Genomic DNA, 25,949 nt, shown 5'->3' with positions numbered 1-25,949 from the left:
ACAAGAAAATACAAACGATTTCCAGGTATATTTTTGTGGAAAATTATTTTCTAATTTCAATCATATTGTCAGCAATTTCACGAAGGGCCAAAAAAGCAGCAAAATATGTCTTTTTCGAGAAAACCACGTTTTAAGTTTAGCTAGTTTTGAAACTACTAGTTGGTAGACTATTCAAAATTTAATCTCGGAATTTTTTACATGTCAGGGAAGAAGTGATCCTAAAAACTGTGAGGTTTTCCAAATACTTTGTGAACTATGATGGTCTGCCATTTTGGGGAGTCAAACTACTGCTTCAACAAAATGGCAGATCATGTTAGTTCAAGACGGCCAAGGAAAACTAAACAATTTCCAGGTGTATTTGTGTGGATCATTATTTTCTAAATTTAAAACATCTTTGGATGACAGTAATTTAAGAGCGGCATATAGGGTAGAGACATGGGCCTTCGGTGATACATGTAGATGTTCATCCATGACTGCACAGAGATTTCTGGCTTTCGTTGAGTGGTTTCACATCACCAACCGTGATGGAAATGACTGGAAGTGGCTGTTGTGAAAATCTTGATGTAAAATGAAGAACCAATGCTTTGCAGCATTAAGCATCATCTTGTTTGCAGTGGCTCTTTGGTGAATGTCCTTGATGCATGCATTGAGTTTCATTAGTACAGTGTTGCAGTCTGGCATAAACATGTGTCCGTGGTCGCCTCATGCTCACATTGTAATGGGGCCGCATTCCTGGAGTCACCCTCCTCATCACCTGTTCTCTTTCAATCTCTCCCAATGTGGAGAAGATGTTATCAAAGTACTGCAAGATAATAAAAAAATCAAAGAAAAACAAATAACTAGTAGAAATAATTCTTGGTTACCTCACCTCTGTAGGTAATCGAGACTTTCCACCCCCTCAGCTTTATTATGGAAACATAATGAACTTACTTCTGTTTTGTGTTTTAAAAAAAAGGTATGAGTTCACTCTTAATCGCAAAACCTTGGCCAAGGCTAAGGGTGATAATCTAATACTAATAATTTACCATTCGGACAACCTCTCATTGAGCCAAATACATGATGGCAACCTGCTCCATCATTTGTAAATTAAGGACAAAAGGTCTGGAATCCGGAATTACACAATATCCCCCAGAAAGGGAGATTAAAGTACCCTCCATATTTTTTCATGAGGGATTCAAAGCATTGCACAGTATAGGTGCCTGCCTAGCCTGTGCATGCAGCAGAATAGATTTCCCGGTTCAAATAATATGGCCAACTGACCATAAAAACAATGGATACTCTGAGTTGTTCCGAGCGTTTGTAAGTTGGCCAACATAAGCTAGTTTGAATAAGATTTTACTTTTTTTGTATACACCATCAGACATGGTTAAAATAACGAGAATGTATGGACCAAATTGCACAGTTTTCGCATGGGGCACTTTCGTAATATTTGCAGGATCTACATGCAGATTTGACATGGTTGTTCTGATGCAATTAACTTTGATCAAAGGTTTTATATAAACACCATCAAAATACCTTCCCTATAGCATCTGCACTCAGGCCTGGAACAACATGCTTGCTACGGAGACCATCGGTCTCCATTGCCCCATGTATTGGCCTTGGTGCCTTCAAAAGTTTCCCACTGAAGTGCCCTTTGCAAAATGCAAATGACCTTGCCCTTCCAACATGAAATTCCAGGCCTGCTCATGAGTCGGTCTACACTGCTGCCCCTTTCAATGTTCGATTTATCTTTTACATAAGGATTTGTTGTGATAATAATTCTGAGCAGTATTACCTGAGCATCCCTTGTCGCTAGGCAACATCTGAGCAGAACACAAACAACTAAAGAGGTTTTCCATCATCTCATTTTCTTATGTGCTTGTCTTGTCATTTCTCTTTTAGACCTGTAAAGAAAACAATTTTGGGTTGAAAAACAAAATTGACTAGAGTGGGACTCGAACTAACCACCTCCAGATTAACGTGTAGACATTTCTACCAACTGTGTCATATATGATCCCTGGCTACACGACAGTTTAAAACGATGTATGTACAAAATAGGGACACCGACATAGGTCTAGATAGCTCAGTTGGTATAGAGTGCTGACACATTAAAGGAACACGTTGCCTTGGATCGGACGAGTGGGTCTATAAAAAGCGTTTGTAACCATTTGTTATAAAATGCATATTGTTGGAAAGATGTTTTAAAAGTAGAATACAATGATCCACACATATTTGCGTCGAAGTTGCATGGTTTTCCTTTTACTTTGTGAACTTACACGGTCGGCCATTTATGGGAGTCCAAAATTTGACTCCCATAAATGGCCGATGGTGTTTGTCGACAAGGTATGAAGAAAACTACGAAATTCCAAGGCAACTTTGTGTGGATCATTATATTCTACTTTTAAAACATCTTTCTGATCAATGCATTTTATAACAAACGGTTACAACACTTTTCAAAAACCAGCTCGACCGATCCAAGGCAACGTGCTCCTTTAATCCATTTATTAAAAACATTTATGTTTAAAGTACATGGGTGTCAAATTGCCTGTGTTTCGATGCAAAACATTTCAAATGAATCATGCTTTTATATGATGACCTAAAACTGTATGCAATTAGCATTCCGCAAGATCGAAAAACATTGAGAGGGGACCAGTAGCTCTATCTTGATGCATCTTTTTACAGTACGCTCTGTATAGTCTTCACCATAAGATGGATCAATCACAGGATTAACTTAAAAAAGCAAGATAGGATATTTCAAAGTTACACTTCAAGAGGTGTATTTTGGCGACAGTAACCAATACAAATTTTGATTATTGGCCTGTGATTAACCGTTGGCTAATTCAACCAAAAAAATTATTGGTTACAACCGCCAAAACGCACCGCTGGGGTTATGATCGCACGAGGCATTCTGATAAAGAAAAACAGTGAAATCATTCAATTGGTGACAATGAAACACCCTGAATATATTCATGCATACCTACAGACATTATTGGTTGGCACACACCATAAAGTTGGCGCTAGGCAGTCGCAGAATCGTGGCCATAACATGCCACAACAAAATCATTAAAATGAAAACTGTTTTAATTCTGGACGCAAATCTCAAATACAGGAGTTCAGTAAAACTTTTTTGTTAGCGGTACTGGGCCCAATTTCATGGCTCTACTTACTGCAGAATTCTGTGCTAACGATCACGAATCTCTGCTTACGAGCAAGCGCCGAGTTTCTGCCCTAGCCTTGTAAGTGTAGAATGCCTAGTAACAGGGAGTACGCACGCGCAGAAGCCAAAATTCACTGCTAACCCGTGAAATACGCGTGTCGTAACCTCCGTAACCTTGATTCTGTCCTTACGGTAAGCAGAGCCATAAAATTGGGCCCTGTCGTAAGCTAATTTATTTAAAGATAGAATAACAACAAACTTGACTGCAACTTACCATGTGTGTATTGCAGGATGATGGCATATTTCACTAATTTCAGTAAAGCTTCTATGGCACTTTATGTACTCGTGTCTCTTCAGCAGCCATTTCAGGGGAGGCCTTGCAGGTGGGCTGCCTCCCCACACATCTTCCTGCACATCTCAGAGTGTCATCTTCTCAAGGATTCCTACCAGTAAAACAAAAAAAATATTGGGATTGAGCAAAGAAAAAAATGCCCAGTCTGTTTACCTTGAGGTTTATTATTTGATAAGTAAAATAAATAAAGAATACAACACATGATAAAACAACTTATTGACCCAAACGACATGATGTCATAATAATATTTGTAGTAATAACTAGTTCTTATAAAGAGCACATTTCACAATAACCCTCTCAAGGCGCTTTTACATTATTGCATTGGTCAATTGGCCATAACATTCTTTTAATCTGTCTCAGCTCCCTTGGGGTATACAACCTGGGCAACCCTATGCTCTAAGGGCTTTTCATACACAGTATCAACCTCTACCCTAGCTGGTACCCACTTATAGTGTCCCGACCGGAATTTGAATACACACTTCGATGACCTAACCAACAGAACTTAAATTTGATGATCAGGAAAATCTTTGTTGCGCCATTTTGAGAGTATTGTACAATGAATTCCTCCTGCAGTTAGTGAACATATTAGGTGACACTCAATCCATTAAAAACAGATTTTTAAATGCCTACCATAAAATTCATATGCAATTTTACTCCCATAATGGCAAATGCTGCAATCAGCAGCCTTAAATGACAATGATGCAGTGGGTCAAATACTCATTTTCATTCCTAAAATTTTTGGCAATCTCAAATATTAGTAAAATGTTTTTCAAGTAACAGAGCCTTATCCCAAGCCCAAGCGGGTTGCTGGCAAAAAATTAATGTCCACATAAAAACATTCTGACTTTCTAAAACAGATACTTTCTTCCTATTCAAGGTATTAAACCTTCCTTGCTAACACAACAAATAAACTTGGAAGGGGGTGGGGGGACATCAAACCTTTTTCAATTCTTCTTCCTCAAGCCGCAACCTCTCATCTGCCTCTCGCTTTTTTCTCTCCGACTCTTTTTTACTCATCTCTAAGACTTTTTTGGTCTCGTCATCGTCTGAGTCTGTGTTACTTTCCAGGAGAATGGTTTGCCTTGGTTGTTTACTGCCACAAAAAGTGAGGAGAAAAAAAATCAATTAACAAATTGTCACATGTTTTGTTCTCAATTTATATTTGGTTTACCGTAACACCATGTGTATAATCTACTTACTGGTTACATGATTACATTAAGTTGAGAACTTGTCTTGCTATATATTCTACTATCGCAATTGTTTGCATATTGTCAGGTAAGGGTTGAAAACAAATATATTAACCTCCATTATATACATATTTAACCTACTTATCATTTACAAAGCGGCAATAAATTCACCAACAGTGACACCACAGGCCAAAAACAAAAATCGGATATAGTATAAAGGTATTAAAAGTGAAGAAAACTTAATAAGCAGTGGTATCAATGTAATGTGACGTCTAACCTTACACTCTAACTAGGCCTAATTGGGGGATAATGATGTAAAAGCTCCTATTCTAATCTAATTGATGAGCTAATACACCCAAACTATAGTATCAATAATAATACGAGACATTTATATGGCAACATTTGCGCAACTCAAAACATAAAACAATAAACAAATATACACAAAGCGATTGTTACAATAGAAAGCAAACTACGTATACGAGTCTCAAAACAACATTGATAAAGAAGCACAAGACATACCAACCGTCGATTTCACAAAACTCTTCCTAACTTAAGACTAATCCTAGGACTTAGGACGAGTCCCAAACCTGCACTGTAGCATGCAGACCTTTACATTTATCCTAAGTTAGGACGAGTTTCGTACTAACTCGAGATAAGACGAGTCCTAACTCTTTGTGAAATCAACCCCAGGCATGTTAGTATTAACTATCCATGACAAAAATGAGGAAAAGAGAAAACCAGGCAAGAAAAACAGAGGAAAAGATAATATTCCTGTACTTTTGTACACAGAAAGTGAAATATAAAGGAGGAAAATCAAAACCCAAAAAGAGGAAGTCATCTGAAAGGACAAAACTTAAACATATAAGAATAAGTCTGCAATGGGTTTTGAATTATAAAAATCATCTGGAAGATAACAATGAATGAAAAATGCATACATGTTTCAATATGAGAATGACAGATAAAAACAAACAAAACTTAGTATGCAATGGGTTTTGAATTACAAAAAATCATCTGGAAGATAACAATGAATGAAAAAAGGCATACATGTTTCAATATGAGGGTGACAGATAAAAACACACAAAACTTAGAAGTCTGCAATGGGTTTTGAATTTTAACAAAATAACCTGGAAGAAAACAATGAATGAAAAAAGCATATTTCAATATGAGGGTGACAGATAAAAGCATCCATTTAAATAGTATTGAGGGAAAAATATGTTTATAAATTTACAAACCAAAATAAGAAACATTTCATAAACAAGAAATCAAATGACATGTGACAGGCATTTTACATAAATTAATGCCTTATCAACGTTCAACAATATTCAAACAAAAGTATACAATATGAACAACGATCAATTAAAACCACAATTTTAAGTCTTGTAATGTACATGTATAATATCAAATAATAAACCACAAGGGAAACCGATCAGGTAAATTTTTTAATGATTCCGGGAGCAGGATTTGAACCAACGAACTCCAAATTAACGTGCCAGCACTCAAGGCCTTATACTTCACGAAAGGTAACGAGGGCGATTGCCCCTCTGGTCATTGCCTTTGAAATGCTCCAGTAATTTACAATTTCCACATAAGGTGCACCATTACCAAGGGAAAAATGCCTTGGTGCCGGTGCCCTTTCACAAACAAAGCATACAGGCCTGCTAACCCTGTGTTGGCGGGCTCTCCATTTTGTCAATATCTTAGTTCAGGGTGCCATGTATTATTGTTTCTACTATATTACCTTCCAGTATGCACTAATAATCCAATCAAACCAGAGTGTGATATCAGGCGATAACCCAATCACAGTTTTCATATTGCACTCTGAGTATTGTGAGTGTCAATGTATCACGCTTCGCATACGGTCAGTGCAAAAGTTACATTCTGAACTTTGCATGGCAACACCAAAAACAAAAACCCAACCTAACCTCATTGACTTGATTAGGCTGGTAGATAAATAGTTATTGAGTGACATGAAATCACATCGATGATGAGAAAATATTTCAGTACCTGTTGTCGTCATAGTTCAGCCTCTTCCTTGAGGGCGCAAAACTGAAGCACGAGGGCTTAAACGACTCGCTCCTTGCAGACCAATTAGATTCCCTCGTCGACGGGGCTGTGAGGGACAACCTTTGAGTTCTCTCGGCATTGAGTTGTTGTGGCCTTGGAGATGACGTCCCGTTGACTAATGACTTTGGGAGAGATGTTGGACTCTGGGTTTCCTTGGTGCAGTGGTAGTGGACGGACAAGTACCTGGGTATGAGGATGCGGCGACGGAGCTTGGAGTACTGGAAGGCGTCAGAAATCAAATTTGTAGCGCTTAAGATGAATGATAATTACCCTGAAAGAACAAGATAAATTGCCCCACTAACAAGTCCAGAAAACTCATTTGGTTTGACAGGTCGGACAGAGGTGATGAATGATCAAATAATCAAACAAGGACAGGAGAATACATGTTGGGAAAATGTTTTCTGTAAGCTGATTGGTTTGCTCTGCGATTTATTGGAAAACAATCAGTCACCACTTATAATTTATAACGGTTGCAGAAATTAAGAATGACTCGAGACATAGTTCTTGCGATCTTCAGTGTCCGCTTGTAAGGTTGCGGTTTTTGGAAAGGCGAGAATGAAAGACATAACATGTCTGATTGAAAACCAGTGGACCAATTTGCATTCGAAAGCTTTGTAAGTGACAATGATGAATTTAAACAGGTTTACGAAGACAAATTTATCAATTCTTTAGAAAAAAAAAGTGAAAATAAAAGACAGCACTACCTTTGATTGAGCACCATTGGACCAATTTGCCATCAAAAGCTTTGCAATTGATGATAAATTGAAAAAGGTTTTCTGAAGACAACTCTTATACCAATTTATCATTACTATTGACAACATGAAATTCTCAGCAAGGAGGAAAATGAAGGTAAAAAAAACAGGGTTTGCTGTTCTGTTACTTCGATTACCTAGGATTATACTAGGATAATTGCACAGTGGTAACAGTTGGTGAAAAAAAACAGTACACAGATGGACATCAGGGCATGAAAAAACATGCACAAACACCAATGAACAAAGGTATTTAAAAAGGCAAGACATAAATATACATAAATCCTCAATCTAGGTACAAAATAGGGCTATTATAACCCAATATAAAAACAATATTTTGTAAATGACAAAAATAAATAATTCTTCAATATTATCAATCTTTAAAGACACTGGCACTCATATTGGGTTTTGTCCATTAAATGCTGATTTATAGGCAAAATTATAAAGAAATATACATTATAAGTCACATGTAAAAGTTCAGCTGAATGCACTGCCTAGTTGCTAAGAAAACAGCAACAAACAGCTTCCAATCAGCATCACAAAAAACACATCCCAACAAAAACTTCTATTACCTTGGTAGCTTAGTGAACTTATGCGTGACTATAGCCTGCTTGCAGTCACATTCTCCGCAGGCATACTCTATACCCTCCTCTCTGAAGAACTGCTCCAGCGCCGTCTGGATCAACCCGATCGGGTTAGAATGACTGAAACATGGACAAATTATAACAATCGTTAATAGGAGTCCCTAACCACCGGTTCTTTTCGGAACCAACACTAGTCACATAGAGATATTCACATGTTGTCACCGCAAACCTCTCTAAGTTAGGCCGTGTTCGAATTGGCGACTTCGGCTACAGCTACGGCCATTCTTCAACACTGACAGACGCGCTGATCTAGCCGTAACTGTAGCCAAAGTCGCCAATTTGGACACGGCATTATACCTCAACCTGGATCGACCCGATAGGGTTAGAAATACTGAAATATGGAAAAGTTTAAAACAATTGATACAAATATTGAATTGTGACAATTAACATTTTAAAATTGAAAAAGTATGGCAATGAATTTACTTTTATAGAGAAGGAAACTTCTCCAAAAATAACATTATTTTTGTTTCTTTTTGGTGATCAAACGGAAAAAATATTTTAGAACTTTGTTGAGCCAGAGCCGAAAGTAAAAAAAAAAAGAAGAGTATTCTCAAGAGAGAAAAAATAATTGCCAAACCTCCTTCTGGGCATGTCCAGCGAGAGATCGTAGAGTGCATGACTTCAAATTCAAAGTTCTTGACAATCGGGCAGTCGTGCGGATAGCGAAACCTCAGTTTAATTTTATCATCATCCGTCCCTGGGGTCTCGTCCAAGGGGGAGTTTAGCGCCCTCTTGTTGGCCCTTTCGGTGTCGTCTTTGAGTTGATCCAGGCACTGACAGAGAAACTCTTGCGCATCCTAGAAATGCAGAGGTTTAAAGACAATGGACACTATTGGTAATTGTCAAAGACCAGTCTTCTCACTTGGTGTATCTCAACATATGGATAAAATAACAAACCTGCGAAAATTTGAGCTTGATTGGTCGTCGGAGTTGCGAGATAACTATGAAAGAACAAAACACCCCTGCCATACGTAGTTGTGTGCTTTCAGATGCTTGATTTCAAGACCTCAAATTCTAAACTTGAGGTCTCGAAATCAAATTCGTGGAAAATTACTTCTTTCCTCGAAAACTACGTCACTTCAAAGGGAGCCGTTCCTCACAATGTTTTATACTATCAACCTCTCCCCATTACTCTTTAGCAAGTGAGGTTATATGCTGATAATTATTTGGAGTAATTACCAATAGTGTCCACTGCCTTTAAGAGTTAGTTGGATTACTTTGTTGTAGTGCATTTCCTTTTGACAATATTATATTGTCACGCAGAAGTTTTGAGGCAGTGAAGTATGGCACCACTGCTCATTTAACAACAATATGGCAAGATGCATTTCGCAAATACCACTGTGCAAGCGCAGACTGTTGAATGAGGTGCATTGTGGGATAGATATGGATAAAATTTGATCACCAGCTAGACCACTATGCACCTAATTCCAAGCTTTACGCACGCACCCCAGTATTTGCGAAAAGGTGTTTTACTCTGATATTCCTATCGACATGCCGGCAACCAAATGTACTCTGAGATATTAACAACACTCTAGCAAGAAACAATGTAATACTCAGCAATATTAATGGCTCTTTAATATTAGCCTTTCATAAGCAACCTTTACAAAAAAACAATACAAGTGGGAGTGGAATTCATATACCTTATTAATAAAAAATGGACAAGGTTGGACTATATCTGCTCTTCAATAACCTTGCCGGCTAATCTGGATTATACAAAGTAGGTGGAACCTGATAGAGCTTGATTGATTGATTGACTGATTGATTGATTGATTGAATGATTGGCTGATTGATTGATTGATTGATTGATTGATTGTACAATAACCCAGGTCAGCTTGATTTTCTCTGAAGCAGCACCATTAACATAATGCAGATTTGATAACTTACGTGTTGCATAAATCCAGAGAATCGAGCTGCCGTTGTGGAGATAGCTTGCTTCACTTTACGTAGATACACCCCAATGCTCTCCGCTGAGTGATTGCTCTGCTTGGCGCATAGCAATTGAGCTAAGGCCCTGTAACAGTAATCGATATATCAATACTTATGAGCAAGATCACAACACCTAAAACAAAAGAATTTTGACAGGGAGATTCATAACAGTCACAAAACTTTTCACCAAACTGTCCGTGTTAACTGCTTTGCAGAGCAAACAGGGGTTGCCCTCAACTTTTTTTTCAACTGGCCAGCAGGACCAGTTGGCTTGATTTTTCACTGGTCCGCCAGGTTTTTGACTGGTCCATCAATTTGTTTATGTTATTTTTTTTTTAACTAATAGTATACTGTTGTATACCAACTGCTCGATTTCCGATCGTCGCTATTTCAAAATTCAACAAGAATTGCAACGTAAACTTAACTGCACTGGAAGCCATACTTTATTTATGTGTACCAAGTTATTGTGTTCGTAAGAGGGCTCATTAATGTTAGAGTATTTTATCCTTAAAAATGTAATAACAATGTTATTAAAATTAATTTAAAAACAGGTCAAATTATTTGTCAGAGCAAAATTTAAAATGTCTTTATTTAAGTAGTTTTTTTTAGTCCACAGTTTATTGTAAGCACTCGACATAAAAGTATTCCTAAGTAAGAAGAACTTTTTTATGAAGAAAAAAAAATAGTGTTTTTACTATAAAACACTTTAAAACCGACTGTTAAAATATCATTAACTTTTTATGTACTGCCTTCAAATCTACTGTGGGGGAGGGTTACGTGCGATCGCTCGAGTTATTTTATCATGTATAAACATTGCCTATAGTATTACTGTAGTTTTAATAAGTATTCATAAACATAATACATCGTACCGAAGTTCCCAAAATCTTCCCACTTTCGTCCAGAAAAACCCCCAACAAAAAGTAAACATCAAAAAAGTTGCAACATCCATGATGAAGCATACTAGTTAGACAGTATTTTTTTTCAATTATGTGTATGGAATGGTCGGTGCCGGCGTCTGTTTTCTGAACAAAATGTTCATTTAAAAAAACATTTTTAAAAGCAGCAAAAACAGCTGCGCCTTTGTTTAACACATGATTGCATTCTAGAACCCAGGTCTTTCTTGAAATCAACCCGCAAAAAACCCCAAACAACCGCGCATTATATGTGACCCAAAAAAAACAATGGATTGGAACAATAAACAAGATCGCCCAACAAAATTACCCAAAATCAGGACGGAAGAACTTTACTAAACACAATTAAATACTCCTTTTTGCTCGTCCAGAGTATCCTAACTTGGTAATTTTTGTTGAATGAAGCCTCACCGTCTCGCTCGTTTTTCGTAAACACGCTACTCGCTAGACTCTTTTATTCCCACACGCAAATCTGCTCCATTGACGACCATGCTGCCGACAGAATGGGTTTTGCTTTAGTTTTGTAAGCTATCGCGTACTTTCACCAATAGAGGGCGTCTAGTCCCACGCTATCGAATATTCTGAAACGCCCTCTAGCGTTCAGTATTTCTTACACTTTCTGCCACACGTGAACTAATGCGAAGACTACAAGCCTTTGCGTTGCATGATGGGATTTTGCGCTGTGTATATGCGTGATCGTCGGAAGTCTGCCAGCGTTCAGCGGCACTTTGAGTAATTTTTATTACGTTTTACCCAAACCTTGACTCCTTGAGTGAATGTTTTTACGTTTTATTCGAGCCTGAAAATAGTAAAAAAAATAGTCATAGTTCTGTAGTACCGCTGCCGACATTTTTGACTGGTCAGCCGGACCAGTTGGCAAGGTGTTTCAGCTGGTCCGCCGCGATTTCTACTGGCATTTGGCCAACGGACCTGCGTTGAACGCTGGCAAATGCAGCATTATTATTTGATTTGTTGTCTTGTATGTCCCATATTAAGCAGAACAATACCATCTAGTGGGAGGGGGAGGGGGACACGGCGGAAATGTGCTAACTAATAAACATCAGGGTGTCCAAATGGAACCAATAAGACCTGGGCAACATTTCATAAAGCCTGTTAGCACAAAAATATGCTTAGCACAGACCAATCTTGCTCAGCAGAAATTGGGTATCAGCCAAAATTCAATCAAGTTAGGATTGTTGCAACTGACGCCCCACTCAATTTTTGCTCATCAAAGAAACTTGCTAAGCAGTATTTTCTGCTTAACAGCTTTATGAAATTGCGACCACTTTTAACATTGATTTAGAAGTATCATGGCTGAGCAGTATAGTGCACCGAACTCAAGCTCTGGTGTTCATTGTCAGAGAGTGGGTTAGAGCCTCGGATGTGACAGTTCACTCTGCAATTAACATTTATCTTTTCATCGCCAATTTACGTGTCATCAGTAAAAAATGGCCTCAAGAGCATGAAGACACACATACACACACACAGCCTTTAGTCAATTCAGAAGATGGTCAATGAGCTCTCCTGCAGCAAAAGAAGTAGGATGTGGTTGGTCGAGTCCACAAAACAACAGTACAGATCACATCTTTGGAGTGAACACAGAACTGGGAGAATAACTGCTTCCAATATGAGTCCTGTCACGAAGCATGTTGATGCACAAGTAATTATCTGAAAGATAAAGCAGACAAAAACTAAGGGAATAAATGAGTGGTTACAAGTTCTTAAAAAGGCGTTTAAAACAGGCAGGGTCGTGGTCGTTCAGCCCTTGTTTCCTCTTTTACGTATCTTATTTGATGACCTGACATGTGTTGCATTTTAATGACTGAGACAGTTTTCGGATGCATTGTGTGGTGTGTGCGTAGTTAGTCTTGGTGCAAGACGTTTCTTGTTTTGCTTTCACACCCAGCGCGGCCAACTCACAAACATCACCCGTATCGGTGAAACATCTAGCACCAAGACCAGCACATATTATGCATCTAAACATATCCAAAACAACCGGTTATAAACAGCTCCAGCTGGTCTTTATCACTCGTTAACTTTAAACACCCTGACCCCACGTGAAGCGCTCTCCACCACAACAGGAATGCAGATAGCGAAACTGATTGAGGCATTTATGAATGATCTTTTGCCTTGTAAATCATAACCAAACACTCTGCCCTGAAAGTCAGTCATGACTAATATGACTATGAGCTAATTAATGAGCAGTATCATTATCAGAATATTGATATTATATTCTGAATATAATATCAATATCTGTCATCTCTAAAAAATGTTGAGGAATATATAATTGAATAGGCCGATCTGTATGTTTCTTTTTTAGTTTCTACCACAAATCACACATAAATCTAGCATATACAATACTCAAATTGTAGCCTACAGCTTGTTGGGTTTGACATGCTTGATGATTTAATCATGACCCGGTCATGATTAAATCATAAACAAGCTTTATTGATATTTTATTAAACTATTTTGTGTTCAATCAAAGTCAAAAGAACATGCATGTACCTACCTACGTATGTACATTACATGTACAGTCCCTCGTTCTTCCGTTGAGTCGCAAAGCACACACTGGTCCGATGGCATTATTGTCGTAGTTTTTTATATTAATATTACACATCTGACTTGGCTTAATAAAGCATGGAGGTACACCCATTCGTGGGTGAAACTGTCTTCCGCCACAGAAGCATGACCGTCCACCACAAACAATGTCAATGTTTACAAACTTATTGTTTACAAAATAACTTTGTAGAACATGTTACGTGACGACCGTATAACTGGAGGTGCAGAATATTTCCCACAATCCTTTGCGGGACGTCGTATTTTTGCTATCTGTTTTTTTCCGGCAATGCCGACCAGGTGTATTGCTGCTGAATGCGGAAAAACACTTTTTGAAATGTACCAACTCAAGACTTGGATGTACATGTACTTTGCACGTGTGTTTACTATACGCATTGCAGGCAAAGTCTGCCTTGATTGACGTCACAAAAGGGGTAGGCGGAGTCAGCCCCCAAACAACTTTATATATTTTTTAAACATATAAATCGTGACAAACAATTACTAAAAAAATTGTTCGTAAGCATATACTCTTATGTTTGAAAGAAAAAAAAATCTATTTCCAGGTGACTTTAAGATTAATCCTACATGTACATGTAAATTAGGACTAGTTACTCATCCTAACTCGAGCAAGGATTAATCCTAGCGTTTCGTAAATCGGCTGCAGGTCTTCTCTGTGTAGTAATGACCGGATTGGCGGCCATGCGTGACTCAGACTAAGCTTGGGCGATATCGATTTATTTTATTCACGATATATCGCCGACAATATATTGTGATATTCGATATAATCGCGATCAATTAAATTTGACATCATCAGTCTTCAAACTCCGAGTGAAAGTTGTAGAAGAGACAGTCATGGCATAAGAGAGGTGTTCTAATGACCTATTCTTCTGGTTTTACTCCAAACCTATGGGGTGCAAGATGTCTCAGATAGCAAATACATCACGATATTTAATCGATATCTGATATATCGATATTTCGATTAAAACCAAATCCATCCGATATCGAAATCGTTTAAAATTAATATCGGATGGATTTGATAATATCGTGATATCGCCCAAGCTTAACTCAGACTATTAACACTAAGCACCAGCCTTCAAGTCATTACCACCCAGTTAATCCAGCAATAAATACCTTCCATGGAAATAACCCGCAAAAATAATCGGACTGTGTGATTTTTCTCACTGAAATATTTTTAGACTTGTCCTATTTACAGCCTCGGGCAACTCTGCAGGTTTTCTGGTTTCCTTGTTCGGACAGACAAGATGATCCAGCCGTCAATATTACCAAACTCTTTCTAACTTATGATCAGTCTTAGTACTTTATACAAGTAGGATGAGAGTTTCATATCCATAGGAGTTAGGACACATAGAAACACGTCTTAAGTTTATTTTTCGAAAGTAAATGTTTACAACTTAGATGCAAAATCAGGGTATGGGAAAATAGTCGTCAGCTTGATGAAAAAATAACTGTGTGTTTTCAGCACTGAACAGAGTATATTGAAGTTCTTTAAAGGTAACTATTAATTTGAGATTATCGTAACACCATGCAGAAATCTGTTAGAGGATAAATTTGTCTATTTGTTTGTTTGTTTTTTGTTTAGATGATCTTAGCGAACTCCCTCAACGGCATGTAAACGCCAAGCTGGCAACAGCCGATCTACCCCTTAAAGCCTATACACTTCCGGTAAACAGTATTGTCCAAGTCCCACACTTCGTGTATCACAACTTATATATAAAATATGAATCCTGTGGAAATTTAGGCTCAATCGGACATCGGAGTCGGGAGAAAATAACGGGAAAACCCACTCCTGTTTTCGCGCATTTCGCCGTGTCATGACATGTGTTTATAACAAAATAATACGTAATTCTCGTTAACGAAAATTTATATTGTTTTACCGTTTTCTCAAAAAGTAAAGCATTTCATGGACTAAAATTTCAAGAGAAGTAAACCCTGTAAATTATTTGTAAATCTGTGAACTTTTTTTTTTTCCTGTACCGAAAGGGTCCAATGGCTTTAAACGTCCATGATTATGAATTGCACAAATCAAAAAATTGTGATTCGATAACTAGACGACAATTTTATTATAGTCATGGTGTAATCATCAGCGGTTAGCTTGGGGGATTCGAACCCGCGATATTGTAATTGAAAGTCCTGCAGTCTAACCACTGGACCACGGTGACATGTGAATGAATATTTTCTAGATTTGGACGGTGTTGACGTCATAATGGACGACATATCTTTGCGAGTGGTAAAAAGACACAGAATGAAAGGTTGTAAAAAGTTCTACAGAATTGTAAAGAACTGTATATTACACTGAACAGTGCAGATTTAGATATGTGAAGTTTTTCAGTTATCAACGAACGGCCTCGTTAAAACACGTTGCGACTATTCCACCGATGGAGGGCGTTCTTTCAAAATCGAGAAAAAAAATAGTAAGTTCACGTGTACATAATGTTTGTACACAATCCAATGATGAAATCAAATAGGTTGACGTGTTGATCAATCGGAATAAAGTTGACGTGTACATTTGCAATGAAATAAAGTGTTCAATCTATCGGTTTATTTCATACCAAGGTTATTTTCCAGATGAAACGTGCCAGCTGAAGAAGTATAGATAGACGGATTGTTTGTTATACAGGTAAGTTTGATTTGAAACGCTTCGAAAAGTAGCAATTTTGTTCAGATCACTTCAGAATCAGAGAAGTAAATTCTTCAAATCATTGTCAATGTCATGATCGGTCCCGTCATGATTGTTCATGTCAAAACTTAATGTATTTTTGTATTTCTGTCAAGTTTCATAATACTACCGGGTTCTCATTTTTACATCTGCTACAGCAGTGTTAAAAAAAAAATCAGTAATCATGGTAAAGGCAAATTAACTAACTGTTTCACTTTTGCAGCACGGTAAAAATTATTCTTTTAGTTTTAAGTGCAAAGCATTCCTAGAGACTCTCAGGTTCGTTCCGCTTTCGTCTACCCTGGAGACAATCGATAGCGGAACGAACCTCAAAGTTCTAGGGGTACAAAGTATGTTGTTACAAACACACTGCTGTACTCTTCAAAATACAAGAATAGCAGTTCTACTTGTTACATAACATGTACAAGGCTTCAGTTCACTGTTTGAAATTGGTTTTTTTCAAAGACAAATAAAATTTACTAAAATTGGTTATTGTCAATCTTTGTCTGTGTTTTTAAACATTTTTCTATGTTCTATTCATGCTCAGGAACATTTCTAAACTAAATCCAGTGATTTGAACGATAACATGTTTTATGTTTTCAGGGGTACTTTCGGTGACTTAAAAGTTAACGGTCAACACATCGAAGATTCAAGAATGACGAGATTGGGTCACCTACGCGTCTTCAACTTTATCACCCTCGTCCTTTTCCTCCTGTCCTGTTACTTCTGCGTCCAAGGAGACAGTGGTGACGACAAGCGTAGAACGGCAGTGGTTGCCGTGGCAAGTGATGACTTCGATGACAGAGAAAGGACAGGGGATGAGGAGGATGCATCTGTTGAGGAAGAATTTGATCCGGAAGATCTTGAGGTCTTCATGCCGACAGATACCTGGCAGACAATAAAAGCAGGTTGGTTGGTTGGGTGGTCAGTCACCCCCCCCCCCCCCTTTCCCTCTTTCTTTCTTGGTTGTGGGCCCATGGTTTGAATAAGTTTGAACTACCGGTACAAAATAGGGAGACTGCAGTGTAACTTGCGTTTAACGTTGGAGCTCAGTAGCTCAGTGCGAGCGCCAGCACGTTAATTCACAACTCAAAGTTTCAAATCCTACTTTCTGTATCTTAAAATTTTAAAATCCTACTTTCCGTATTTCTTTCTTGGTTATGAGCCCATGGTTTGAAAATTGAAGTTTGAACTCCAAAGAAATTAGCTTTTACAAAAAGGGGAGACCACTAACATTGGGGCTAAATAGCTCAGTTAGAGCACTGGCACGTTTATCCAGAGGTCACAGGTTCAGTTCCCACTCTTGTCAATTTGTCTTTGTTTTGTTCCAGCCGAATTAGCATAATTTGATGAGAAGGGCTAATATTGCCTCCATGCCCTTGATCTTACCTTGGGCTTGGTGCCCCGTGAAATGTTTCAGAAACTTCATTCATAGAGGTGCCCAATTAAAAACTTTCTTGCCCATTTAAGGACAAAGTAACGGGTATTATCATGTAACAGAAAGGTGGAGTTATATTTCTTAAATGACATTTGTCTTAAACCATTTGTCTTGGTTATTTTCAAATACCGGTATCCTCCTAAGGTGTATCCCCGTATCCCACATACATGTATAATACACGTGAAAAATTTGGGTCACAAAAGTGGCAAGAAAATAATGAAAGGTAAAACCACCCTCATTATATGGAACTGTGTTCTTTCAGATGCCTGAGATTTAAACTTCATGCCTAAAGCCTTTCTCAGATTCAAATTTCTATGTGTATAATCTCATCTTTCTCTAAAACAACATTAGTTCAAAGAGTGTCTTCTCTAAAAATGTTTTAAAACATCATCAGCTCTCCAGTGATCTATATACCAAATAAGTTTACCGATTCATTTTAATATTTGGAGGGAATAACCAAAAGTGTACACTCCCTTTTAAATCTCCTTAGGTCAAGCAATACCGGCCGGACTGCATGTTCAGATGAACCTCCAAACTGGTGAGAAAATGGCCAAATTAATGGAAGGAGACGATGGTCGGAAATACGTGAAGAAGACAGCCGCCGCTGATGAGGACAGGAAAGCTGAAGATGAATCGGATCAGTTCTCGCACCAAGAGTTGAAGAAAGCTCTCAAGAACTTCAAAGCCAATCAGGATGATGTGAAAAGTCCGGAGGAGGTAATGAAGTAAAAGTAAATAAATATTATTAATTTTGGTTTTTACCCATATACACCGATGTGTGTTAGCACTTTATACTCTGTACTTACCCAAGTTCTGTGAACAAAATCACAGGCATATTACTCGGGTGGGATTCGAACCAACGACCTTGCAATTCTAGAGCAGTGTCTTACCAACTAGACCACCGAGATTGCCCAGTGGCTAGAGGCAGCCCGAATCCTATGTGTAGCAGCGGGTACTGCAAACGATGTTCATGGGTAAAACCAAAATTAATGGTCTTTATTCCCCGATGCAAATTTAACATCTATTCAAATAAATAATTGTTAAATTATTGAAGCACGTAAAGCATAGATCTACTTTTGCTTCTGGCATCATCATCATTTTAGAAATGATTAACTACTGACTGCAGTAGTTAATTTTAAAGGCACTGGACACCTTTGGTAAGTGTCAACGACCAGCATTCTCACTTGGTGTATCCACAGTGATTTAAATTGTGACATCACACACGCTGCTTAGCAATTAAGACTTGCCCGTAAGAAGAATGGTGATTGTAAGCGCAGAATTCAACTTTAAGCAGAGCGGGAAGCATTATTCGTTTCTTGATCCTGTTGGGGCCCCAAGAATTCAGGAACAGTCTTCCTTGTATCAGACAATCACCTACAATACAGACTTTCAAGACGTCACTAAAAATTTATCTGTTTACTAGAAATTACCGTTCTAAATTGTACTGATTTCTGAGGGTAAAACAGTTGGAAATATTATGGTTTTACATATTATTTCCTCAGATGGACAAAATCAGAGAGAAATTTCGTTCTGCGGAGGAGCTGAAGAAAGATTTGGATGAGATGCAGCTGAACATTGAGACGGATACTCAGATCATGAAGAGACTTATCGATCAGTATCAACGTGACGGCGCCAGCGTGGATGAACGAACGGCAGCCCTGTATGACTTGGAGTTTTACGTGCATCAGGTGATAATGATGGATGCCTTGGGTCAGATTACTGCAATATTTCCCCCCCCTTTTCTGCAATCCGATTAAAATAAGCATATCTCTGGAACACCTTTATGAAACATCCTCATTCTTTTATTATTGTAAAGATAAATCCACGACCTACTTAGAAATTGACATTATTTGTTCAAGATTTTTCTTGTTTTTAAAATAGCTCCCATTTTATGATTGCGTTTTTGTGTGACTCACCCCGTACAGCAGGTGCGGAGAGTAAGGTTTAACAAGTTGCTGAGGTGCAATCTTCAGCCAACAATGCCAGAAACACTTGGGTGAACCACATACATGTAACCACATTCTCTTAAAGATAAAGAGTATTATATAACACCCAAGCATATCCTTGCCATTTGATTGGAGGATTGTCCGTCACGTGATAACAAATAAAAGTACCATTGCACGCTGAGTCACTCACCGTGCTTTTTCGTTCCATCCGAAAAGTACCATTGCACGCTGCCAGCGTGCAATGGTACTTTTCGGATGGAATGAAAAAGCTGAGTAAAAACATCACTGCGTGCGCGTGTCTTTGTAACGCAGCAGTGTTACTGCAAGGAATAATATTAGTAAAATTACTAGTACTAGCATCTGTAGGGCCACTGATTTTCCGTTTCAGAAAAGTGCAAATTCCGTTTGGCAAAAACATGAATTCCGTTTCAGGCACAAAAAATTCCGTTTCATGTTTTTTTAATTAGATAAAAGGTTGTTTAATACCCAGGGACACACTTATAAAAATCAATTTGAGATAAGTTGCACTGTTGACTTCGTAAAATGTTCATTTGAACTGACAAATTTCAAAAAAATACTTTTTTTTATAATTGTGGATTATTTTGTATACTGCTGTTCTAAAAAGGTTGCACTGTGACTGCAGTTTCAATGCACATGATGTGATAGACTTGATTCCAAGTCTAAAACTGCAGTTGATTCTCTGCATCAGCCACATTGTAGGCTAATGACAGGAGTGTATCCACAAGAGGGCGCTGTTTCAGCATGATCAAAGACTTGGGAACAAGTCTATGGACGTGACCATTCTCCATCCACAAACAAAATGTCAGCCATTTTGTTTTCGCTTTGGCGACAGAATGTTGACAGTTTACGGTTTTATTTTAGACCTTTCCGAGATGAAAAAACATTGTATGTGTTCTTATAGATCATAGGTAAGCTAGTTTGTGTATTATATTGTTGGTAAAAGAGAGGGAGAAAATGCAATTTGGGTGAACAAAAAATGTTTAAAACGTGCCGCGAATAATGCCCTTCGCTTAACCATGTTAACAACGTGTGTACATCATGTGTGTAAACATTGAGGATGGTGTGAAGTAGAACAGAATGATCCACGGTTACGATCTCGTACTTTTTAATGGTCTGATTTCTGATGCCTTTTTAGTTTAACAAAAAGAATCTTAATAAAGAATGCAATTTCAATAGTTTTGGCGTCAAGAAAAAAAAAAAAAAAAAAAAAAAAAAAATCAAATTTTCTGAAAACCCGTTTTCCGTTTCAAAGGGCGGATTCCGCGAATTCCGTCCGTTTTCCGCGATCGCGGAAAATCAGTGGCCCTACATCTGGATTCTACAATTAAAAATTGTAGGCCTACGCTTTGTTTGTTTTGAAAGTTGTATCTTTCAATCAAAATGACAAAGATCTACTTGGATGTTATATAAAACAAATAATGAATGTTTTTCATTCATTATGTGTATACTAGTTTCTTTTGCAAAGATTACGCAACAAAACGGACCGACGGCTGAACATTCTAACCAAAGGACTGGGAAAAAACCTGATTATTTTTAAACGCTGGATGATTTGATTCTCTTCAGATTGATAACGCTCGAGACTTGATAAGCATCGGAGGTTTTGACCTCATCATTAAAGCGTTGAATGACAGCGAGGCCATCATTAGGAAGGAGGCAGCCTTCGTTTTAGGCTCTGCAGTTCAGAGGTAAGATTTGGACTTGTCAGTGCATCAATACTTCAGTCAGTCATTTCGTTAAAGTAGAAAACTGGCAAAAGTAAGCAAAGTTGCCATTGTTATACATGTTATACAAAACGATTCATCTGATGCGAAGAAACTAAAGTGACACAAGCATCATGACCGGTGAATGAACCCACACTCTGCTGAACACAAACATGGAGCTTGAGTTTGGTGCTCTTATCGTTGCGCCACGACACCATACAGTCACTGACAGTATGTAGTATGTGATTTCGATTTTCGACCTTTGAAATAAACTTTGAAATATATTTATGATTCATTCTTTTACTTTCCCCATGCAAAGCTTCACACATCACTTAAGCTCTCACCTGGTGTACAGCCTCTGGATACACGGCGCCATAAAAAAAAACGTTACGTTTTGTTATAACAAACGTACTGTTCTTTTCTAGCATTCCAAAGGTCCAAGTCGAGGCGATCGAACGCGGAGCCATTTAGAGGCTTCTCCATCTCATGTCCTCATCTGTTGTACAGTCTCTGGATACAGGGCGCCATTTTAACAAGCGTATTATTCTTTTCCAGCAACCCAAAGGTCCAAGTCGAGGCGATCGAACGGGGAGCCATCCAGAAGCTTCTCCATATGATGTCCTCATCTCAACCCGTCGATGTCCGAAAGAAAGCCATGTATGGCATCTCTTCTCTCATCAGACACTTTCCCTTTGCTCAGCAGAAGTTTCTTCATCTTGGTGGCCTGGATAGCTTCTTGGGGTTGTTTAAAGAGTCGGAGACGAACATCGTCCCACTGCAAGTGAAGGCTGTCACACTACTACATGATCTGATTGTGGAACAGGTAACGATGGATATTGAGGTTATATCGTTAAAGGCAGTGGACACTATTGGATAATTACTCAAAATAATTATCAGCATAAAAACTTACTTGGTAACAAGTAATGGGGAGAGGTTGCTAGTATGAAACATTGTGAGAAATGGCAGCCTTTGAAGTGACGTAGTTTTCGAGAAAGAAGTAATTTTCCTCGAATTTGATTTCGAGACCTCAGATTTAGAATTTGAGGTTTCGAAATCAAGCATCTGAAAGCACACAACTTTGTGTGATAAAGGTGTTTTTTCTTTCATTATTATCTCGCAACTCCGACGACTCAAATTTTCACAGGTTTGTTATTTTAATGCATATGTCGAGATACACCAAGTGAGAAAAGTGGTCTTTGACAATAGTGTCCAGTGTCTTTAAGCATGATTTATACTTTTGATATTCATTGTACTTTGTGTGTACATATTGTGAAATAAACATTTTTTTTTTTACCCGTTTGCACTTTCAAAAATGTGATAAATGCTTTCTAATCTAATCTAATCTAGTTAAGGGGAAAACGAGTGCTAAGTGCATTACGCGGCGCAAACTATCTGTTACTCGCTGATATCTAATTGTGACACAAGGAACTTCGCTCGCTTTCTCAATTCGTATGAAGTATGAAGTGGGCTTTACGTCTTGGTCATCCCCTTCAATCTCTCATTCTGTCTATTTTTTCCTAAGCAAGTCATTTTATTTATTTGTTTATTTTAACTGTTTCTATACGAGTATATTTTTAATTAGCTTTTTTTATTTTATATTTCAGAAACTGATTGCTGAAGAGTCGGTTGCCACAGATGAAAACACAAAACAGCAAATCATACAATATCAACAGTAAGTTTGAATTCTCCGGCTCCGTCCTTGTGATGTTAGGCGATATCTAACAATTAAAAAGAAGAAAAAATATTTAGTGATCAACCAAAAGGACCTGTGGTATAAACGCAAAAAATATTAAATGGGTTGACTTTTCGACCCCTAGCAGAGTCTTTCTCAAAGATTAAGAGAAAGACTCCGTTAGGTTCAAAACATCAGGCAATTAACTATTTTTTTGTAATTAAAAAGAATTAAATAAAAACCACTGTCATCAAATTTGTTCTTCACAGAGTCAAACTTATTCCCGAGTTGATGAAGCAAGGATGGTGTGAAATTATACCGTCACTCCTTCAAGTCCCGGAGCATGATGTCCGAGAGAAGGTCCTCCTAGCAATGCAGCTTCTACTCAATGAATGCCAGATGAATTACCACAAAGATAAACAGCTTATCGGCAGGTAAGTTGCTTTTCCACCTCTACCTCCCGAGTGAAATTGTGGAGTGCCGTGCCGGAGCAGTCTCAGGAAATAGACTCAAAGTTCAGGGCGCATTTCAAAGAGCTGCTCAAGTGCAAAATTCAGCTAAGCATAAAAAAAAAAAAACGCTTACACCCAAGTATTAAGGTTACCAGCCAAAGGAATCATTTTGTATGGACAATCTCTGACTAGATACTGCTGGGTTTCGATGTGATCTTTGTCACACACTATTGTCCGTTTTAATCAACTCCAGAAATTGGGCCCTGGAGTTGTCAGTGTGGATACAGGCCCCAGTTGGACAATGTAGCACTTGTGTTCTTGAGCAAGACACTTTACTACAACTGCTGTCCTTCCGAAAATACACAGAGAATAGGTATCATGTATAGGATTTGAGGCATTGCATGGTGAGGTATCAATATATTTGGTTTGCGGTAACACCATGTGTGTATCTACTTGCCAGGTAGAGTTTATTCTTAGAGAACTGTTTTGCTTAATTCTACTACCGCAGAGTAGATTGTTCGGGTGTTCGGGAGACTTCTCAGTTCTGAAAAGAACTGTCCTGCTTATTAACTATTACCTGGGCGGATGGTAAAGAAATAGGCTGGGACTACTTCTTTAGCTTATAGGATCGTAATCAACTGTACTACCGCGGAGTCAGTTCTTGGATTGGTCTCAGCGTTTCGACTAGCTTACTCTAGTCATCGTCAGGAGACCATGTTAGGTACCATGTGTTCCCAGTACAATAATCCAGGATTGGGGTTTGCCGCAGTATGGTTGGCTGCATAAAGTGCTGCAGCACCTTGTTGTCCTTAGGAGGCGCTTTTCAAAATAAGCTCAATGAGCACTCTGAAGCCCCAATGTAATGATGCAAACCATCCTGAAAAACTTTACATAGTTCCAACATAATTCAAGATGCATACCTTACTCCAGACATTTTTCTTTTTTTGCAGACTGTCCATCTTGAAGTCCGAGTATGACCAGCATGCCCAGGAGGAGCTCCTTGAGGGCCAAGGTGAGGAGGACTACTTCTCTCATCTCTCTCGTCTGGTCAGGGACATCATCAGTCAGCTAACACTATCACCATGAGTGTGTGCAGTGTATGACCCAGTGAATGACACAGTGAATGATGCAGTGAACGACACGGTGAATGACGCAGTGAAAGATGGGACGATGAAGTGAATGGCGCAGTGAAGCCAGTGAATTACCCACTGTCAGGGACATCATGAGTCAACTAACATTGTCACCTTGAGGAATGACGCAGTGAATGATGGGATGAACGACCCAGTGAACGATGGGATGAACGACCCAGTGAACATGGTGAAAAGACCCGTGATTGAACCAGTGAATGATGGGATGAATGGCACAGTGAAAGACCAAGTGATTACCCAGTGGATTATGCAGTGAATTATGCAGTGATTGACCCAGTGAATATCGCAGTGAATGACGGGACGAGCGACAGGATGATGAAGTGAATGACGCACTGAATGATTCAGTGAGGGACCCAGTGAATGACTCGTTGAATGATTCAGTGAAGAACTCGGTGAATGACGCAGTGGATGTCTGATCAGCTAGGAGTTTGGAAAGTTGCCCTTTCAAGAGTTCAACAAACTATCTAATAGCAAAGAGCCAGAGTTATTGTACAACAATCAGGAAGATATTTTAGAACTGTACATTCAACATAATAGAAAAAAGTAGACAGAAAAAAAAAAGTGCCCATAATCGGGCGATTTTCAAACTTGTTCATCAGAACATAAAAAGAATGGTTTATCTTCTCTATCGTAGAGCGCCACTACATGTATGTAGAATGCCAAAATAACAAACATTTAGCCAAGTCAATCACAAGCTTTGGCTCCCAATTTGTGTAGGGAACATTGCTGCTAACCAAGGGTGCCGGTTGATAAAATGCTTTGTTCGTGGATTCTACTATCAGAGATTCTTCTCTATCAGAGTATGCATGTACAGTGCTTAACAATCATCTGTGTATGGGTAAAACACATCTAATAATTCTTTATCCACTATGAGATTTTAAAATCTGTTAAAAAATCCTTGCGGTGGTAAGACTACTCATTTTTTTTTCCACAGGGCGTGGGAAAGTACAGAGTATACAGTAAAACACAAATAATATTTACAATTAGATCATCATGTCAAACAAACATTTGTGGTCAGAACTTTCATTTTGTCAAACTTCAAGTTTGTTTAAAAATAAATGGTGTTCAGTGTATACCCAATGCTTCTTGGTCTTTGTAACAAAAATGGTTGTGAATGGGCAAATATCATTATACTTACTAAGTTTTCGAAAGAAAAAAAAATGCTCAAGAATGCAGTGTCTGACAGTTAAATAATTTAGTATTTATTTACAATATTTGTAGAATTCATAATTGTAATATTTTAATAAACCAGTTGTAGTACTCATAGTACGATGTATAATTAGATTTAAGCACAACTTTCTTGAAAGTGACAGCATTTTTGACGACATTTCTTAAAATGGTTCGTACCAGGACTAGCACCAAATAAAATT

The 25,949-nt window shown here is 38.2% G+C and overlaps 2 protein-coding genes across 10 annotated transcripts; one reads left to right on the top strand and one right to left on the bottom strand.

Annotated features, from left to right (window-relative positions):
* Nucleotides 1-322: 322 nt before the first annotated feature.
* Nucleotides 323-13,505, bottom strand: LOC117294571 (ubiquitin carboxyl-terminal hydrolase 37-like). Of its 7 annotated transcripts, none has more exons than XR_004519558.1 (9): nt 12,448-12,486; nt 10,017-10,143; nt 8,710-8,929; nt 8,061-8,192; nt 6,680-7,010; nt 4,428-4,581; nt 3,411-3,579; nt 1,775-1,883; nt 323-802 (listed from the first exon to the last, which is right to left on the bottom strand). XR_004519558.1 is itself a non-coding variant. In XM_033777035.1 (6 exons), the coding sequence occupies exons 1-4, from the start codon at nt 13,490-13,492 to the stop codon at nt 8,170-8,172; spliced, it is 384 nt and encodes a 127-aa protein (XP_033632926.1). In that variant the 5' UTR covers nt 13,493-13,505; the 3' UTR covers nt 4,500-4,581; nt 6,680-7,010; nt 8,061-8,169. The 7 variants fall into 7 exon arrangements, 1 of the variants encoding a protein (XP_033632926.1); XR_004519559.1 differs by lacking the exon at nt 12,448-12,486 and adding an exon at nt 11,381-11,702; XR_004519560.1 differs by lacking the exon at nt 12,448-12,486 and adding an exon at nt 11,280-11,298.
* A 1,684-nt stretch (nt 13,506-15,189) lies between these two features.
* Nucleotides 15,190-25,491, top strand: LOC117294578 (nucleotide exchange factor SIL1-like). 3 transcript variants are annotated; one of them, XM_033777047.1, is made up of 10 exons: nt 15,190-15,208; nt 16,100-16,163; nt 16,806-17,110; nt 18,131-18,357; nt 19,143-19,328; nt 21,171-21,292; nt 21,863-22,130; nt 22,912-22,979; nt 23,249-23,413; nt 24,382-25,491. In XM_033777047.1, the coding sequence occupies exons 3-10, from the start codon at nt 16,858-16,860 to the stop codon at nt 24,515-24,517; spliced, it is 1,425 nt and encodes a 474-aa protein (XP_033632938.1). In that variant the 5' UTR covers nt 15,190-15,208; nt 16,100-16,163; nt 16,806-16,857; the 3' UTR covers nt 24,518-25,491. The 3 variants fall into 3 exon arrangements, with proteins under 3 accessions (XP_033632938.1, XP_033632939.1, XP_033632937.1); XM_033777048.1 differs by lacking the exon at nt 15,190-15,208 and adding an exon at nt 15,777-15,795; XM_033777046.1 differs by lacking the exon at nt 15,190-15,208 and having other exon boundaries at nt 15,975-16,163.
* The last annotated feature ends 458 nt before the right edge of the window (nt 25,492-25,949 follow it).

Source organism: Asterias rubens, chromosome 9 (assembly GCF_902459465.1).
Source record: "Asterias rubens chromosome 9, eAstRub1.3, whole genome shotgun sequence".
NCBI lineage: Eukaryota > Metazoa > Echinodermata > Asteroidea > Forcipulatida > Asteriidae > Asterias > Asterias rubens.
The sequence above is the reverse complement of the archived record's forward strand: the minus strand, read 5'-3'. Positions and strand labels throughout refer to the sequence as shown.

Bases quoted from the DNA above. Each gene is read 5' to 3' on its own strand.
- LOC117294571 (XM_033777035.1), bottom strand. The intron at 8,930-10,016 runs GTAAGTTATCAA...CTGCATTTCTAG, and splicing joins TCTCTGGATTTATGCAACAC to GATGCGCAAGAGTTTCTCTG. The intron at 8,193-8,709 runs GTTTGGCAATTA...TCCATGTTTCAG, and splicing joins CTGGACATGCCCAGAAGGAG to TCATTCTAACCCGATCGGGT.
- LOC117294578 (XM_033777047.1), top strand. From the start codon at position 16,858: ATGACGAGATTGGGTCACCTACGCGTCTTCAACTTTATCACCCTCGTC. The intron at 21,293-21,862 runs GTAAGATTTGGA...ATTCTTTTCCAG, and splicing joins TTAGGCTCTGCAGTTCAGAG to CAACCCAAAGGTCCAAGTCG. The intron at 22,980-23,248 runs GTAAGTTTGAAT...TGTTCTTCACAG, and splicing joins CAAATCATACAATATCAACA to AGTCAAACTTATTCCCGAGT.